The 17,085-nt window shown below is 38.7% G+C and overlaps 1 protein-coding gene across 7 annotated transcripts in view; it reads left to right on the top strand.

Annotated features, from left to right (window-relative positions):
- The first annotated feature begins 445 nt into the window (after nt 1–445).
- The window catches only part of LOC127645133 (E3 ubiquitin-protein ligase RNF220-like), a 173,321-nt gene continuing 156,681 nt past the window's right edge, over nt 446–17,085 (top strand). For 3 of the 7 annotated variants that reach the window (XM_052128655.1, XM_052128652.1, XM_052128650.1), the window contains exons 1-2: nt 447–650; nt 10,225–11,077. In XM_052128655.1, coding sequence (XP_051984615.1) covers nt 10,432–11,077 — 646 coding nt within the window. In that variant the 5' untranslated portion in view covers nt 447–650; nt 10,225–10,431. Of the gene's footprint in view, nt 651–10,224; nt 11,078–17,085 lie in introns of all 7 variants that reach the window. The other 4 variants (XM_052128657.1, XM_052128656.1, XM_052128653.1 and 1 more) reach the window with 2 other exon arrangements.

The following is a 17,085-nucleotide window of genomic DNA, read 5'->3' as shown; positions in this document are numbered from 1 at the left end:
TGCATAGCAACAAGATTGAGTATTTTTTTTTCCAAAGCAAAAAGTATAGGCCTATTGTGACTACCTTTTTTCTAAAATCGAATATATGTTTTATACTGTGAATTATTACACGCGAATAATGACGTTCAGGCAACACAAACTCACCAATCTCCTCGTATATTGTCGAAACGTCTTTTGTTTTAACGTCGACTTCATTTTCTAGGTCTTCTAAATGGTGAAGAGAGCGGATAATTCATTCCGTGCTCACAAGACAGCCCATGAGATCCCTCACGAGAGCGTGGAGAGGGGGGTCAGGGTCTCCGCGAGGAGGAGAGAATGAATGTCAGTCAATGAGCGAACCTGGCGCTGAGCGGCAGCACTGCACCTCCAACACTGTATCCACCTCTGGTCAAATCTCTGCCTATCGTCTCTTCTTTGCCTCTAATCGCACACTCGCTCTCATCGGTACAAGCAACTTTCAACACGCGCCACGACCCAGGAACTCAGTCTCACGCGCAGCGACCGACACGCATTCTTTCCGCGAGGTGCGACTCAACATCGCTTCTCATGCTTCGCGGGTGATCTCCGGTGCTTTCGCTCGGCTCTTTTGAAAAGTTTCGGCTGTGGGGATAAAAGGACAGCTTAAGCTTTCAAAAGGATTTTTAAACAACGTAAGTGCTTCGAATGTTTTGACAGAGATTGTTTTGTGGTCAAGCGGGAACTTGCCCGCGTCCAATGTTTTCATGTATCTGTGAAGAAATCTACTTTTATCAAACTGTTTAATATTGAGTGAAGGCGAGCCTCATTTAACGCACCCTAGCGCGGCCGACCCATGCTCCAGGATAGCATTACATTGTTGTTATTGCTGTCTGTCTTTTTTATTTTTATGGAAATAGAGTTAAGCACAAGGTAAAGATGTGCAACTTTATGAATCCATGTGTCATATTTATAGCTCTCAACAGATATGTTTCTCTCGCGCGTGATGGCTTGATTGCAGCAATTACTTTAGTGACTGTCTTTATGGAGCACTGCCGCTTTTAGTGAGAAAGAGTTACTGAACTCCTGAAACATTTCAGCAGCTTACTTTGGTTGGACTTTTACCTCAGTTTACTGTAATTGTACGATTGACCCCGCGGGTGACTAACTGTAATGTATAGGCTACAGACATTCGTTTGAGAGTGTAACTGCCCTAAACTCTAATGAAATGACACGGCGTAGTCTTTCAAAAATGCCGACCATTAAAACGTTTGTTAACAAGGGCTGCTATTATTAGGCTACTACGTCTTGAACTCGCGAGTTTCGTGGAAAGTTGTACAAGTCATTGAAATCCCAATGTTTTAGGTGACAGAACTGATATATGGAGATGCATTGTAAAACTGTTATAATGAAGCCGGTGATGTTGTTCGTGTGCTTTCGGCCACCCACGAAAATAACACGGTTATATGTGATGTTTGCTGGTTTATTTTAATAACTAAACTTTAAGATCAGACGAGCTTAGTCTACGGATGCTTTAAAACCAGCTGCATGGTTAGTTCTGTTACGCTCACAGACTCCCAACTCATTTGTGACTGCTGGTCGTGAGAACTAGCCTACTACTGTGAGTGGAGATTTTACTATTCCATTTATAGTCCTCTCTCCATTTATAGCTGTAATCAGACAGGGAATGAATGCGCAAGAGACCAATGTTGCGGATAATTAATATTTTGTACTGAAACCACAATAGACTGTTGGGCCGCGTAACACTCTGTATTTCTCTCTTCATGTCCATGTGTGCTAATTGAAAAATAAATGTTTCGTTTTAAATGAATCTGTCAACAATCGTTCTTAAATAGGGAAACTAGAGGCCTGCTTAGGGCAAGTTCGACAGCACTTATAAAGAGGAAAGTGTATCAAATGCATGCAGTAAGGAAAAACGGTGCAAGGAAACACCTGTTTTGTATGGGTCACTACAATTTACACAGCATCAACTGAACTGTTTCCCCTGTACTTACAATTTGTTAATTCCAAGGAGACTCCTAAGCAAAGTTTTCAGACTTATACATTAGTGTATCTCAATTTTTTTTTACAACAAAGGGGCCGTTACTTGCTATGTTTGTATTAATTAAATAATAATATTAATACAAAATCTTAAATGCGTTATTATCAAATAATTAAATGCAATCATTGATTAACAAAAAAATATAACATGTTTTATTTGGAAAATATACAAACAAGCAAAGACGATAAAAACATTTGTCATTAAATCAAACATACTGGGCAAAACTTGGGAAGCCTTTTGCGTAATATCATATTTACATTAATAGATTTATTTAATCCATTTAATCATTTCAGTCAAGTGATTGCCTGAAGAAGACTGAAGTGGGTAGAATAACATCTACTGCTTTTTCTTTTTAGATGCACAGTCACATCAATTATTCATATTTGTTATCACAGAATACACTTGTTATTTAATAAATAGCATAATTAATTTAACAGTTTTTGTTCATGAATTATGAATTTACATTTGAAAATAAGAGTTTATTAGCTCATTGATGTATGTCCTTAGTAAACAGGACTCTATTAAACCGTTAACAATTGTGAACAGGCCTAGTCTACTGTGATGATTCTTTTTATAATTTAGTTGTCTATCATATTGTTATTATTAGGCTATTGTTATTATTATTATTAGGCCTATTATTGTTGTTATTATTTATAGTCGCAAAAATAATTATTAAAAAAGTGTAGTGCTTCAAACTGCATATTATGTTTTACTCATTTATTTTGACATGCTTCTACAGGACAGGAACGCACTTTATTTTACGCGCGCTTTCATTCAGACAGGGATACAAGCAGAATCATTTTTCAAGATTACACGCTTAATTTCCTCTGTATTTAATTATAGATTTTAGTCATAAATCTTAATTATTACACTTAATAATTTTATTGGACCATGTTGGATGGCCACTTAGACATTTAAATATCATAAAATGTGTTACGGTTTTTTTCTCGAAAATATGAAATTATTGTCCTTAAAAGGTTACAGTGTCTTCTAAGATAAATGTGTTAACTGATATTTCCGGAGTGGTAAATTAACTAAAGTGATACAAAAATGGTCTGCGGGGTTAGGAGGAATCTTGTTGAATCTAGGTCTACTGCATTTTCTTAAATCATATTCATGTTAATATATTATTAATTGTCATTCTTTTTTTACTTTATGTCCTATGCAAACCCTCTAAATAAAGACTGCAGTTTATAATAATTTAAGCAAATTTGTTCTGAATTAGGGTGAGAATTATTTCTATCGATTTTAAAACAACACGTTTTTTTTAATTCAACTTTACCCGATTAATTAATTAAAAAAAATAATTAAAACATGGCACCCTGTTGCACTCTTGCAACTAGCCTATATAATTTTAAGAGTGCCATGCATTTAATTACATCTGATTTGATCTTATAAAGGCACACATTTATTTTTATTGCCCAAATCATCTGACACAAGAGTTGGGGTCTAGTCCCGATGGCCGGCGTGAAAGACAACACACGAGTAGGATGAAAGAAAAGTAACAGATGATTTATTCGTCACCGTTTCGATTTTCAGCCCGGCCTCTTCTTTTCTATTCTTTTCAGCCCCGATGTCAGTTGTTATTGCTTCTCATTGATCCCCTTGCAAAGTGAGAAGTGAACTGAAATTAATGCCGGTTCCAGTGGCCGGATCAATGGCCAGAGTTATTTTAATCTGGATTTGTGCGCTGCGTGGAATTAAAAAAAAATTGAGAGAGCGAGCAGGCGGAATCAAACATTTGTATTCTTGTTAATAATTAGGAGAATGGGAGAACATCCTTCCGTTAGAGAGCGAGTACGGAAACGGCAAGACCGAGCGTTAGTGGTGTTGCTCCAACTGACTATAATATTCACGCGTGAAGAAATTTTACTGTGAAAATTCTTACTGGTCTTGGTTCTTCTTACAAATCCATCCGACACGGCGCACCGAAAGTATATAAACTCACATTTCTCACATTTAAAAAAATAAATAAACACAATTTTGTCTATTCCGTGTTAATGGCATGCGTGCTAGTCCCAAAAAATTAAACCAGAATTAACCCCGTTAATTCATATTCACCCTCCCTCGCGCATGTTTATGTTTTCACGTGCTAATAAACACTTCACTGAAAGCTCATTTGTCATGCAGATGGTGGGATGGGATGCAATTATAATAATCTGCAAATGCTGTTTGGGCATAGCGAAAGGCCGTGTCCTCTGAAGGATTCTTTGGAAACCATCGGAAACCAAGTCGCTTCAGAAATGTTTAGATGCGTGTGTGTGACAAGTGTTTGGACGGCTGTACATAGATGAAAATGATCAGGTGTAGTCCTTGGATTGCCTAACTTCACCATGTCCCCTTCCATTATGTTTTGAAGCGTGTAGACACGCCTATTCGTGTACCTTTTATTTAGTCTCGAGGCGGAACATTTGAAATTTTATGGTGAGTGAGATACTTTGTTTGTTAGGTAAAGCGCCCCAACCGCAGTAATGCCTTTGTATTAAATCTTGTGATACTCCGAGGTTTTGAATACTGATGATTGCTTTCATCTTCACTTTTTGGCTTGTCAATTTAAATATGTTTTTGTGATTCTTATTATTAAGTGTTATATTACTTTTGTATTCTGGACATGACATGCTACGCTTTTTTGTTTTTATAATCAATCTGCAAGTAAAGTTTTTCGTCGGTTTAAACTACTCGTACATTTTTTTTTACCATGTCTGTTTACATTTAATTAATTGATTAATACTATAATAAATTGACTCATAATAACCTTATATACAAGTGTATTATATATTTGTCTTCAAGTTTTGTTGTAACACTCAATGGGGCATTGGCCATGCGCACATTCTTTTTATTTGAATAGCATAGAGCATAATATATATATATATAATATCATTTTAATGATATATATATATATAATTTTTTCTCCATAAAAAATAAAAAGCTGAAATGAAAATGAATGAAGACAAAATGTTTATAAAGTCAAAACTCTCACTGTACATTTCATGCAGTGAGATCTCTTTAAAAGACTGTTTAAATGCAAAATGCTGAGCTGATTGAGATACAGCACTATAGTCAACAACAGCTTTTTGTAATTTGTCCTTTTTGATTTACCCACCTGTCCATTATTTGGATGTGAGTTTTAGTGCTGTAGAATATGTTCATTTTGCACCCTCTCCCACAAGGAATTACCAGTGCATTTGCCTGGGATCAATAAGAGGCATATATCTGTTTGCTTGTCCCAGTGTTGCTTGTTGTCTTCCCACAGAACATTAGACGATGAGTGAGAAAGAGCTCATCTCACCATTTGAGATATATGGAAATGTTATTTACTTATTCATAGTTTAGACTTAAGTTTACAGACATGCACACTTTTATGGGTTCCTTTGTTTAACAAATAAGAATGTTGAGAGAAATATTGAAGGATGTGCATGCAATTACTTTTATTTTCATGCTTTGTAAACAAAGTATTAAAATGCACCATCCATATGTTGTGAAACTGATCCTGGAATAAGAGATTGACCATGCTAGTTAAATGAAAGTTGTGTTATATATGACAAGTTATTGTCCGGAGCTTTTGTGGCAGCCTGCTTTTTCATTGTGCTTCATTATCTATTATTGACGAGCCTCTGGTTGACTAACAGTGTGTCACCAGTGTTCAAGCCAGGCGAAATCAAAACAATGTAAAGTCTCTCTCTGTCTCTGTACTCAGTGGCAGGCAGCAGTGGGCAGCTGTAAGGGATGGTGGGGTGGTGTGGTGTGGCTTCTTTGCAGTCCAGTGCTGGCTTGAAACACCAAGGATCCAGACACCTTGCAAATAATATGGGTTTAGTAAGGAATTACTTGGCTCAGGTGGTTGGGATTAGACAAACAGTCCATCAGCCTCTGAAATGACTAAGGCAGGCAGGACAGGAAACTTTGAAAATCATTTTGTTCACAATGAATCAATGTTCCCCGGTGCCCGCTTCAAATCTCTATTTGAAAAGCAAATCCTCACTTACTCCGACAGCTCGTGCTGGATGGTGTTTTTTTTTACTGTGTGAGTAAATTGTGGAAATCTTGTCTGGAAATAAAAAAGTTGCGAAAGTTTAGAGGCAGGGCCTTTGTATACTTATGCAGACGATAAGATCCAATAAAGCAGTGATTGATTACCACTATTTATTGCTGGGTTTTATTGTGTGTCATACACTGTGCGGAATTTATTTGTTGATAGTGAACTGGAGTGTTGAGGCACAGCTTGTACTATCGTTATTGATTAAGTTAGCTGTATGTCCAAGTGTCATTATGCTTCACTGTGTTCTCACTCTGTCATTAAATCTCACTTTCGTGTCTTCAGAATGCGGGCGTTCATCTCTTTATGTCTCATACTGCAGCTGCTGCACATTATTGAATTGTTCTGTGTTAGATTTCATATTGCGAGGGCTTTGATTCTAATTCAGCAGGATATATTATCTGTGTGGTCCTAAGTTGCAGGCCAGCTGATGGTGAATGACTGTATTTTCAATAATATCGACAGTCCTATGTTTCTGGTCCAAAAGTGCTTCCTTCAGAATACTGAGTGCGCTGTCCATGCAAGTGCAGCCCAAGCGATAGAGACACCACCTTTACCCTCCACAGGACTCACCGCGGCTCCCTGATTGACAAACTGAAGGCAGGCTGGAGTACCGTGTTTATGTCTACGACAGCCATTTCAATTGGACGCTCAAGAAGCCGGTTGTGGATAAACATAAGTTTACCCTTCAGGATGATTAAAAAACATAATGAGTTGAAGTGCTATTAAGACCCTTCAGACAATGGCATTTGGGAAGTTTTCAAGAGCAAAGTAGTTAAAATGTGCTCCACACTATGTTATTTCCTGCAACATCGTTTGAGGGCTCTCCATTTTAGCAGCTGCATACATAACAGCCTTCATACCACATCGTATTTTTTGACAGTGCTGGAAGCATTTCAGTGGAAGTTAAAAAAGCATGGAAAATCACTGTCATGGCTTAATTTGGGGAAGCAATTAGCATAAAATCCTTTAGTTGTGCACATTCTTGTAATTCTTGCCATTTTTGTCTTTTCAGATGGTGTGCTGTCTTGCTCAGTGATGTAGAGATGTGTGGGTTTAAGTTTGTGTGTGCTTTTTGAGAGTATAGAGCGACAGTGTCTGCCCTGTGCTGTAATAAAATGTAAGAGTGGCACTTTCACGGTTGTCAGCAATCTCTAAATATACTGACAGACAGGCAGAGGAGCAGGAGCTGCAGTTTGAATGGCACCCATCTGCTGAAACTTTTCGCATTTTCTCTCAGCAGTCAAATCTGACTGTCGTTTGTTTTCTATGAAATTGGATTCATTTGCACTCTTTCCCAGAACTGTGGCAAGCAAATGTATTGTTGACAACTTCTTATCTGTCTTTGTTGTATCTTGCAAATGTCCTTTCTGATTCCTTACATCACTAACTTTCTGAGAGAGAAGACGTTGCGTGTCACCATAACCGACAGTGCAATATCATAACAATGTAATTTGCAAAGGAAGATGCAATGCTATATTTATAAAAAAAATCAGTGACAGATTTATATATATATATATATATATATTTAGAGAGAGAGAGAGCTCTGGAAAAAATTAAGAGACCACTGCAAAATTATCAGTTTCTCTGGATTTACTATTTATATGTTTGTGTTTGAGTAAAATTAAAACAATTTTGTTTTACTCTATAAAGTACTAACAACATTTCTCTCAAAACTTTCAACATTTCAAATAAAAATATTAACATTTTCGCAGAAAATGACAACTGGTTTTTCCAGCAGGACAACACACTATGCCACACAGCCAGGTCAATCAAGGTGTGGATGGAGGGCCACCGGATCAAGACCCTGTAATGGCCAGCCCAATCTCCAGACCTGAACCCCATTAAAAACCTCTGGAATGTGATCAAGAGTAAGATGGATGAAAGCTGTGATTGAAAATCAGGGTTATTCCACCAAATATTGATTTCTGAACTCTTCCTAAGTTAAAACATTAGTATTGTGTTGTTTAAAAATGAAAATGAACTTGATTTCTTTGCATTATTCGATGTCTGAAAACTCTTTTTTGTTATTTTGACCAGTTGTCATTTTCTGCAAATAAATGCTCTAAATGACAATATATTTATTTGGAATTTGGGAGAAATGTTGTCAGTTCTTTATAGAGAAAAACATACATTTGCATTTTACTCAAACACATACCTATAAATAGATTTTTGCAGTGGTCTCTTAATTTTTTACAGAGCTGTTTACAGTCTTTGTATTTCCCCCTGGTTAATCAATCTCAAATGTATTGTGAGGTTCTATGACAAACAAGTTTCTTGCAGAGTTATTTTATTATAATAAGATTAATAATTGTGAAAAAAATTATGTTTGTGAAACAGATAGATATGATGAAATACTTTTCTGTAATGGAGGATTTTATTTTGGGACATTTAAAATGGTTTCTTGGATCTGCTGTGCATTTTGCTCAGAATAAAAAAGCATCAAAGAGGAGAGAAATAGAGTTGTGTGGGATGATATGGTACTACCCCCTTATGACCTTTCCCACTCTCTCTTTCTTTCTCTTGCTCACACACACACTCTTTCTGGCGTGTCAGTGTGTGTCAGGCTGACTCACTGCTCTCTCCGGTTACTCTGGGACACTGGCTGCCCAGTTTGTGCATGCTTTTGTGCGTGTGTTTAGCTGGGGCATCGGCCGCAGTCACTGAAATGATTAGCACATCTGTACAACACTTAGCCTAGTTATTCGACTTCTCTCTCTCTCTCTCTCTCTCTCTCTCTCTCTTGTGCGTCATTGGGGGATATCCTATGTCCTTTTATTGGATTGTCAGTTTCACACCGCCTGACTGCCTGATTGTCATGATAATAAAATTTAAATATCCAGGTACTTATCATTGTATTACCTTGCTATCAACACCCACCCGCACTCATTTTTTAGAGGATTTCTGAGGAGAGAGATTCGATACAGAGGCGACGACCTGATGAGTGAGGGACAGAAAAAAATTACAGCAGGAGCTGTAAACCTTTTGATATTGGTAAATTTTTAAGGTGCTATTTTTCCAGCTAGATTGGGAGAGAAGATGAAATGTAATGCGAACCTTGGGCTCTCGCCAGCATCAAGCGGTTTAGTGTTACCTGTTTTCTACAGACAGGAAACGGCACACATTCCCCTGCCATGTATGTGATAATGTAAAGCTCTTTTTACTGGGACACTGTGTGTGTGTGTGTGTGTGTGTGTGTGTGTGTGTGTGTGTGTGCGTGTGTGTGTGTGTGTGTGCAGATCGAGTTTTAAAATTGATTTGAAAGAGTGTTCTGGACAGCTGATATCTGTAAAAATGCCCTGATAAATTCCCTTGGAGTTTCTCTGATGCCGTCTGATATTCTGTGTGGCATTTGAAATGGCCTCACCATGACACAAGTCTAAAGGCCCATCCATTTGAATTACTCTGGATTGGAAGACCGTACTTCAGATGTATGGATTAAACTCTGTTTTCTCTACCTGCTTTTATACATATTTCCTCTTTATGCTGTCAAAAAGAGTGTTTACATTATCTTTACTCTTTTAAATGCTCTTTTGATAATTAAATTGGACTGTTTAATTTTTTTAATTTTAATTTGACCTTTTAATAATATATTAATATTAATCATTATGCTCATTTGTGAATTTCATGTACCAGTAATTTAAGTGTCCATATAACTTGAAATAGAAGATCGCTTTCGGGTTACCCTCAAGGGAGTTTTGAATGACAGACAGACAGACTCACACATACACACACAAATAGACACAGATTACCTAAAACGCTTATTAAATTACTAATTTGCCAACGAGTGGATGCTATCCTCCTGGGCTTCTCGGGCTGTTTGGCTGCAGCCGGGTCAAGGGGTGAAGTGTGGCTAATTTATTCATTCAGTCAAATTTCCTGTGCAGATGGCAGGCTGATATGATATCAGTATGAGAATCCCATCGGAGGCAGAGGACCAGAGTGTTCACACGAGCAGGGCTGCACTTTTATCTGATCAGCGTGCTGCTCTTATCTGCCTCAGACGCCGTTCTGCTCCACAGACAGGGAGATGGAATAAGAGGCTTATGTGTGATCTGAACCTCAGATCTGCGGAAAGAAACTTTCTATTTTGGAGAGGGAAAAGTAGGTAGGAGTTTCTGAGTGTTTTTTAAAGTTATATGTAACTCCTGCTCTTTTCAACTTTCTTTAGGTGCAGGACCATTGAAGATGAGCCATCAGTGAGAGAGATCCAAACTCCTTCCGGCGAACCAGATTCTGAGAGATAATTGACAACGGAACAATTTGCACCATTCTGCCCATACCCTTTACCCCGTCTCTCTTCTCTCCACCCCTTCCCCACACCCCTCTGCTCTCACCCCTAACCCCCCCTCCACCCAACCCCAGCCCAGTCACCAAAATGGATTTGCACCGGGCAGCTTTCAAAATGGAGAGCTCCTCCTACCTGCCCAACCCATTAGCATCCCCAGCGCTAATGGTGCTAGCATCGACAGCGGAGGCCAGCCGTGACGCCTCCATCCCCTGTCAGCAGCCTCGCCCATTTGGCGTGCCGGTGTCTGTGGAGAAGGACGTTCACATCCCCTTCAACAACGGTTCCTACACCTTTGCCTCCTTGTACCATAGGCAGGGTGCTGTACCACCAGGCTTCCCCAACAGGGATTTCCCTCCATCTCTCCTACACCTCCACCACCAGTTTGCCCCACCCAATCTGGACTGCTCCCCCATAAGCATGCTCAACCACAGTGGTGTAGGGGCCTTCCGGCCCTTTGCCTCTCCTGAGGACCGTGATGGAACTGGGGGTGGGTACCAGTCTGCCTTCACCCCAGCCAAGCGGCTAAAGGGCTGCCTGGAGGCAGAGGCCTCACCACACCTGCGCTACTCAGATGCGGAAGGGAAAGAGTATGACTTCGGCGGTTCTCAGATACCCTCCAGTTCGCCTAGTGCTCTCAAAGCAGTGGAAGATGCTGGGAAGAAGATCTTTGCAGTGTCAGGCCTGCTGTCAGACCGGGAGACCTCATCCAGCCCAGAGGATCGCATTGAGCGCTGTGAGTACTCTTTTACATTTGAAACAATGTGCACATTTAACGAGACACAAAACATTGGAACTATCTTAAATCACATCAGCGACAAAAGAGGCTTTGAGATCTCAAAACACTTTGATTTCTTTTTGCACAAGTGATGCACTGCACAGATCAAATAATACACATTTCTTCCATTTTTGTTTTACTGCACAAACTGTTTTTATTTCTATTTTTTTGCTGGTTATTCTTTCAAAGCTAGGAACTCTCTTAAATGTGTCTGATATTCATATTAGATTACAATAGATGACACTGAACTGGTATTTGTTAATTGTGGTCTGATTTAATTATTAAAGGAATAAACATAACAAAAATAGAAAATAAATTGAGCTGAAAAAGAAACAGCTTTAATAACAAATTACATTTTTACCAAAGAGTTTTAAATTAATAAGGTTAATTATTAGAAACAAAAACCCAAATAGTAAAATAAATTCCACCAAAGCTTCAAGTTAAAAACTTTACTTCTAAAAAGATTTTTCAACAAATATTGTAGCAGAGCTTACCCTGTAAATTCTTTGCCATGAAATTTTATCCCTGTAATGTAGTAAGCATGTACCATGTCATAAGTCAAACTGCTGGGAATGTTTAGAGAGAGTGCCCTGCTGCCACTACAGAACAGATACATTTCACAGATAAAACTCATAAATGTATTGGAGTTTTTTCTTTGGTGAGAGAGTGTGTATATTTGTTGGTGAGAAAATGTGAAATGTGTGCACTGATTCATCAGACCTCTGCAGAGTAGAAGCCCACACTTGCACTCACGCACACACACACACCTAACCCTCACGAAAAACGTTCTGCATTTTTACATTTTCAAAAAACATTGTATGTTTTTTTAAGAGATTTGAATTATGGGGACACTAGAAATGTCCTCATAAACCACATTTATAGCATAATACCCTTGTAATTACCAGTTTGTAACCTAAAAAATGCCCGTGTGAACCAGTTAAACATGTCCACACACACACCCACACACGCACACACACACACACACACACACACACACACACACACACACACACACACACACACAAATACACACATGTTTACTTCTAAATAGCTATCTAAATGGGCACAGGACCTCTATGGTTTTTATATAAAGCTAATTATAATTAATACACACAAACCCTACCCCAACAATGTTTTTGAAATAATTTTTGACATATTTAGCTCACTTTTGGGGACAATTGTGTCCCCAACGTGTAGCTAATTGTGCACATACATTAAAGTGGTAGTCTTGGTAAAGACTGTGTGTGGGGCCTCATTGCTGTATCTGGTCATTGTTAAATGGAGAGTTGCAGGACTTGCTGAACAATGTGCATTTTATTCCCTGTTTTCTTTATCCAGCTTTATTTTATATTTCTTGGTTTTATGTGTCTTTCTGCTGCCTTGGCTTTTTTTTTTTTTTCTAACCTTCAAATTCCAAATGTTTAAACCTTATAATTTTCAAAAGATTTTTTTAGATTTAGAATTCGCTTTAATCACGCCTTCTCTTACTTTGAGGAAAGAGAGAGACAGAAAGAGAGAAAGAGAGAGAGAGAGAGGGAGTGATAGAAGCAACCTTGATCGAACAGATGAGAGAAAAGGGCGACGAGCTGAGACTGATCCGGTGAAAACAGCAGCACGCAGGCTGGCAGGACCATGAATGACACCCAGCAAGAAACGAGAGAGAAAGGCAAGAGTGTGAGGGAGGAAGAGAGACAGACTAGAGGAAACTGTGTCCAGTATCTCATCTAGAATTTCCCCTCTGAGGGGGCTTTCATTTGAGAGCACTCTTTAAGACTTCCACAGTAGCGCTTTTGAACTGCCAGCCGTACAGGAAGCAGCGATACAGTGCCGGTCCATTTGTGTAGACAGATTATAACACCTTCACCTTCAACTCATATTAAGCACAGATAGTGGCTCTCGAGGGCCATTCCAGGTATAATCCAAGTCTCTCAATGGGCTGTAATCTGACATTCATACAATCAGATAAGAGCGGCGGCTCTTTCTGAAATGAGAGGGGATTAGAGTGGCGGAAGGGATAGGAAAACCCAAGTCTGCTCTCTGTAGAAAGAAGATAGAGATTTTGAAAATACAAGATTTGGAGAGTGGGAGACAGTTTTGCTTTCTCACTCTCTGCCTCTCTCCTTCTCTTCCTCTCTCTTTTGAAGTTGAATCTAATTAGATTAAACCTTAGGCCCACCAAGGGCTCTAATGCAATTGAATTTCCAGCAGTGTTCTAGAAGAGACTTAAATTGGGTTCCCCTTGACTGGGTACCGTTCTACTGGCTGTCACTTCAGGAGCCCTGTCCTTTCGCTGGGTGTTAAGCTCCAAATCTGCACTCTACTCCAGCTAGTGTGATTCTCAGCATCCACGCTGTAGAACCACAGTATGAAGTCCTATCATGACACACACAATTCCTGCAGATACATGCAATATGACAGCCTCACCCCGTGGGTATTTATATCTCAGGTTTTGTTTATAGATTTACAATACGTCACACCTACGGCATCCAAGCAATAAGTTTGCAATGCTTGTAATGAAACACACTGTACAGAGTGCAGTTGTTACCTAATGTAGAGGCTAGACATGATTTGATCTTTGAAAATGACTTTCATAATTTTGATTTAACCTAATTGTAAAGGGATCAATGGAAAGGAGGAGGCGAGAACCGGCTTGATAATATAAATAATAGTTAAATATAAAACTTAAAACAGAAGACACAAACACACACATGACGGACATGTCCGTAAACGATCTCTCTCTCTCGCACGATCCTCTGCAGTCGACCTTTATCCCTCTCGAAGGCTTGATTAGCCTAATACGGGACCGGGTGTGTAGGATCACGTCCCGGCCCAACCCTGTTGTTTGTATGTATGGTGGGGTCAAAAAGTCTGAGACCATGTTAAAAATTTGGCATTCAAACTCTAATGTAAAACTGAAAAAAAAAAAAAGATAAAATAATTATAATATGTAAGCATTATGCTAAAGCAGTACATTTAAGTAAAGAAAATCTGTACCATTTGCACTACCTCTAGGTCCCTAATCAAATAACGAATTAGTGACATTGATAATGTTACAGTTGAAAAATGTGAAATAGAAGCATTTTTACCAGTGGTGGACGAAGTACACATACCATGTACTTGAGTTAAAGTAAAGATACTCAAGGTAAAATATTACTCAAGTAAAAGTAGAAGTGCTGCCTTTAAACATTCACTTAAGTAAAAGTACAAAAGTATTTGCCTTCAAATGTACTTAAGTATCCAAGTACTATGATTTTTTTATGGCCATAATGTCCTATTATAATTTGTCACAAGACTCTTGCTTATCTCAGTCTACATGAAGACTAATGTCACTCTTGGCACACCAATCTATTAATAAAATGACATTAATTAGTTAGGTGTGTATATATATATATATATATATATATATATATATATATATATTGAATTGAATACATTTTTGTGTGTTTAATTTTGGAGGGAAGGGGCTGTTCCCATAAGGTATAATACATTTACAGTATTTACTGTATATATTTTTCTCGAGTGTCTATGGTCATAATTATTAACATCCTAATGTTATGATACATTCACATAAACCTGCACAACACCATTAAATATATATATATATACACACACACACACACACACACACACACACACACACACACACACACACACACACATACATAGAATATATATAAATATATATATATATATATATATATATATATATATATATATATATATATATATATATATTCTATGTTATGGGAGCAGCCAATTTCCTCCAAAATTAAACACAAAAACGTATTAATGCAGTGTTTCTGCTACTCCCCAGAAAAAAATGCTATTATATGCAAGTCATTTTAGTGTCAACATAATAAGCAATGTACATTATGCGTCAATATTTACTGATAATTGCTGCAATAATAGCTGCTGCTCTCTGCCCCGCTTAAAATCATTGGCAACGCAATTTGTTTGGAACTATTGAGAGCTACACAAATCACGTGACCGCGCGGCGGCGAGATCACTGTCGCAACCGTCTATGTTCGCAACTCTCATATTTAACGGCTCTGGGGTGCGTTTCCCATACAACGATGTAACTTGCTGCTCCACTACCGTAGTACGATGCACTGTTGAAGAAATCAACTTGCTAGTCACGACTGTTTCCCGAAACCGTATTGTCGCAAATTGGTTGTTCAACCACGTTGGTTAATGATGTCACACATGTGGAGTAAAAACTACTTTTAATTAATCTGTTTGCGATCGAATTAATGCTAGATGTTTTGCTATAAATTACGGACATGTCATCTGAGGACTATCTCATATTTTTCTCAGTTATTTGCTTTATTTCCAGATTCAATCATAGGCTCGTTCTTACGCACTAGAGCACGTTCACACATGCGCACTCTTCAAAAACGGTGCTTTAATTCTATTGACAAACTAAAAGACATAAAGGACATTTGTATGTCTTCTAAATAAATTATACTGATTGTACTGAATGTCATCTTGCTTATTTGGCTCAAGATAATAATTTATTAAGTACACATGTTATAATAACAAGAAACTCTGCTTCTAACCACAGGTCGAGAGCTGTCGTTCCAACCACACAACTCTGCGATGCTGTTTGCGAATGTTCGTTGGAATGATGGTTTCGTGAAACACCGACTTGTTGAACTATGATGATAACGACGGAACTTGCGACCATAGTTGGCTAACGATGCTTTTGGGAAACACACCCCTGGTTCGCGCTTAGTAGATGCCGCCAAGGCAAGTTCAAAACAAAGCGTGCGCGCTGTACTGTGATTGGTGGCTCGTTTGACCAGTTACGTATTTATCCACTCATAACTAAAAAGGAACGACTGATTTTGAAAATGTAGTAGAGTAAAAAGTAAGACATTTGACTTTGAAATGTAGTGGAGTTAAAGTAAAAGTCTCCCCAAATTTAAATACTTCAGTAAAGTACAGATACGCAAAAAAGCTACTTAAGTACAGTAATGAATTACATTTACTTCGTTACTGTCCACCACTGATTTTTACAAGTGGTGTCAGTTTTTTGGCCTTCACTGCTTACAGTATATACATGGGATTTCTGTGTTTTTGTGTAAGTGTGGACATACTCATTTGTGTGTGTGTGTGTGACAGCAGGGGCTTGTTTGTTTTCCTTTCTCCCTGCACACATTAGCGCGACAGAGTTGCGCACTGAACCTGACCCAGGACAGCTATTCCAGCACTACATCCAGAAGGAAAGCTTGTGCGTGTACATGTCTGTGTCATACACAGAGGCAGTCCAATAATGTGGAACCTGTGTTTTGAATTTCCAGACCCTTAGTGCGAAAGAGAAAAAAATAAGACATGAGAGCAAGTCATAGATGAGAGACAGAAAGGAATGGGGGAGAGCAAGAAGAAAGAAAGATAAAAAATAATAAAAGGCAATGGATGAGCAATCAGCAGTACTGTGAGCTGAAACGCAGACTGCAGCTGCCTTCCTGAGCTGCTGAAATAAAAAGGGAAAACATTCTTAAGACAACAGAGCAAAGCCACATGGGCTTCCTTCCTGACATGACCAGCTTGTGAGCCATGTGGGCCTGTCTCCATAAATCCATGCTGATTTACAGGGAACTGGGTGGTTACCCCCATCACCTTCAGGCCTTAAAGCAGGGCCAACGGCCACCCATCCTTCCCTGTGGAGCTGCTGCTATTTCTATGTGCTCATCCTGAACTTACAATTATTTCAGCTCAGGTCGATATATATTATAGCACACATCAACATATGTTAAAAGATTCTCCCTTGTCCTCCCTGAACTCGTCAATCCCGAGGATATATTGTTATGGTGGCAAACCTGGTGGGGACTTGTCCTTTAATTTACACAGCTGCTGAGCAGAGACGTATTGTGTTAGCATAGTTATTTTTTGCATTGCGTCTCCCTGTCTCTGTCTGGCTTTGTAGTTGCCTGTCAACCACTGGGTTCGAGCCTTTAATTATTTGC

Source organism: Xyrauchen texanus, chromosome 6, assembly GCF_025860055.1.
Source record: "Xyrauchen texanus isolate HMW12.3.18 chromosome 6, RBS_HiC_50CHRs, whole genome shotgun sequence".
In the NCBI taxonomy this organism is placed as follows: domain Eukaryota; kingdom Metazoa; phylum Chordata; class Actinopteri; order Cypriniformes; family Catostomidae; genus Xyrauchen; species Xyrauchen texanus.
This window is presented reverse-complemented; position numbering and strand designations above follow the sequence as displayed.